Here is a 2,071-nt window from a genome sequence, read left to right as displayed (position 1 = left end):
ATCAACGCAAGGAGGGGAAAGAGCGATGGGTGCTCTGGGAAAGCAACACATTTTTGGGCAGGCGCCCGCCCGACACCCGTCCACGGGGTCATTTCGGCTGGGAGTCAGCCTGACCCAGCGCTGAGCGGGGCACCGTCGCCTCGCCGAGATGTCCCCACCTCATCGCCGCCCCCCGGGCAGAGTTGGGGCTGCTCGCACCCCCCAAAAAAAGCGGTGCCTCCCGCCTCGCACGGGGCTGGGAGGAGCGTTTCTCAGCCCGACCGCACGCGGCTTCGCACCCGTCGCCCATCGCGGGCAGGGAGGACCCCTCCTGAGGTCCCCCGGCAGCGCAGCCCCGTTTTTTGCTGAGTTAATGATTAAATTCGGTCTGATTTTGGAGGCGGGGGGTGTGCCCCCGGGGCTGTGGCGGGCGGGCCAAGGATGCTCGCCCTCTGCCCTGCCGCCGGGATTAATCATTCACCCGACCATGGGCGCTCCCACCCTATAAACTCCGGGGTGGGTTTCCCAGCGCCGCTTTTCGGTGGGAGGAGGGAAACCAGCCCCAAAATGAGGGCAGCTCTCGCCCTGCTGCTGCTTTTAGCCGCCGCGCGTGCCGAGCACCGAGGTAAGGGCATTTCTCCGGCGCTTGGGGCTTTGCTGTCCCCCAGGGATGAGGGGGATGATGCTGGGGTCCGTCGGCTCCGGCGGTTTTCGGTGGCTTCTCCTCTCCCCAAATTGCTGGGCGGGAATCAGAGAGAGAGGAGTCGGGGAAGGGGGGGGATGATGTTTTGGTACCCTGGATGTCCCTTCGGGGTGATGCTGGAGGAGCTGGGAGGGGACGGGGATGGGGGGCAGAGGGAGGAGGAGCGGGCAGCGCCGCAGAGCCCGGCTTCTTCATCCCTTTGCAGGGGAAGATGAGGTTTTCTGACCGCCTTTTGCAAACACCGTTTGGCTGGAAAACCCACCCCTGGGATGGAAAGGATGCTCTGTGCCACCCCCTGTTCCCACCTCCACCTGCCAAAAAAAAAAACCCCACCATACCCTTGAAATTTATTTCTCCCATACCGCTTTATAAAAATGAAAAGGAAGGCGACAGGTTGGCACGTCGAGCGGGACCGACGGCCGCTGTTCCTGCAAGGAAAGAGAATTACCTTTTACCACGGCTCCCCCTTTTTTCCCCAGTGCTCCCAGTCTCCCCAAAGCTCCCCTCCCCCCTCCCTACTTCCTTTCCCACCGAATCAGCGTGACATTCAAGTGTAACGGCACGTAACCCCCTCGGTTTTGGGGAGGTGACCCCGCTCCCTACTGTAACACCAGTAAATACTGGTATCAGTATTTACCCTGCCGGTACCAAAGTCTAACCGATGTGGTTTGCAGCAAAAATCGATAGCATTTGTCCGGGGATGGGACAGTCGCAGGGGATGTCTTCACTGCTGGCTGCTCCTCTCTTCCACGGTCCCATCTCCAGATCTCCCATCCCATCTCCAAACTCTGCCGGAAAAAACCAGCATCACGCATTCCAAAGGCACAGAAAAGTCCATTTGGAGTTTTTTTTTCCCCCCTCCTGCCCCCGTGCCTGCATCTCCTCCGGGACCACCACTGGGAAAAGCCAAGCTGGTGTTTTCCCAACATCCATCCCCCATGGATCCCGGCTCTCCGGCCACCACACCAGTGAGCCGAGGCACAAATCCTGCTCACAAATCCTCCTTTTTCCACACTTACAGGTAAAGCTTATGTCCGGGACAAAGTCTGCCAGGAGTTCAAGATGCTGGGGAAGGAGAACTTCCGAACCTTGTAGGTACTCCACACCGTATTTGCCCTCCCGGGACACTGAGCACCTAAGCCAAGACCACAAAAAAATCCCCCAAACCAAAATTAACTCAAAATAATCTTAGAAAGGGAAAGATTTAGTCACTCCCTGCCAATGAGGACTCTGCTCTGAACAGGAGAAAAGTTTGCTTCGTTGTTGAACTCCTCAAAACCAGTTAGGTGCCTAAATAATCAGGAATTCTAACCAAGCTGGTGCGTGATCCCCTGGAAAGGGCAGCCCCCAACCTGCCACCCGCTGCGGCTCTTTCCCGGCTGTTTTCCA

General features: G+C 58.1%; 1 protein-coding gene across 1 annotated transcript in view; it reads left to right on the top strand.

The window, feature by feature from the left end:
* Positions 1-546: 546 nt before the first annotated feature.
* GC (group-specific component (vitamin D binding protein)) overlaps positions 547-2,071 on the top strand; it is a 12,655-nt gene continuing 11,130 nt past the window's right edge. The window contains exons 1-2 of the mRNA XM_009886499.1: positions 547-604; positions 1,704-1,773. Coding sequence (XP_009884801.1) covers positions 547-604; positions 1,704-1,773 — 128 coding nt within the window. The remainder of the gene's footprint in view (positions 605-1,703; positions 1,774-2,071) is intronic.

Source organism: Charadrius vociferus, unplaced genomic scaffold, assembly GCF_000708025.1.
Source record: "Charadrius vociferus isolate BGI_N301 unplaced genomic scaffold, ASM70802v2 scaffold676, whole genome shotgun sequence".
NCBI classification, from domain to species: domain Eukaryota; kingdom Metazoa; phylum Chordata; class Aves; order Charadriiformes; family Charadriidae; genus Charadrius; species Charadrius vociferus.
This window is presented reverse-complemented; position numbering and strand designations above follow the sequence as displayed.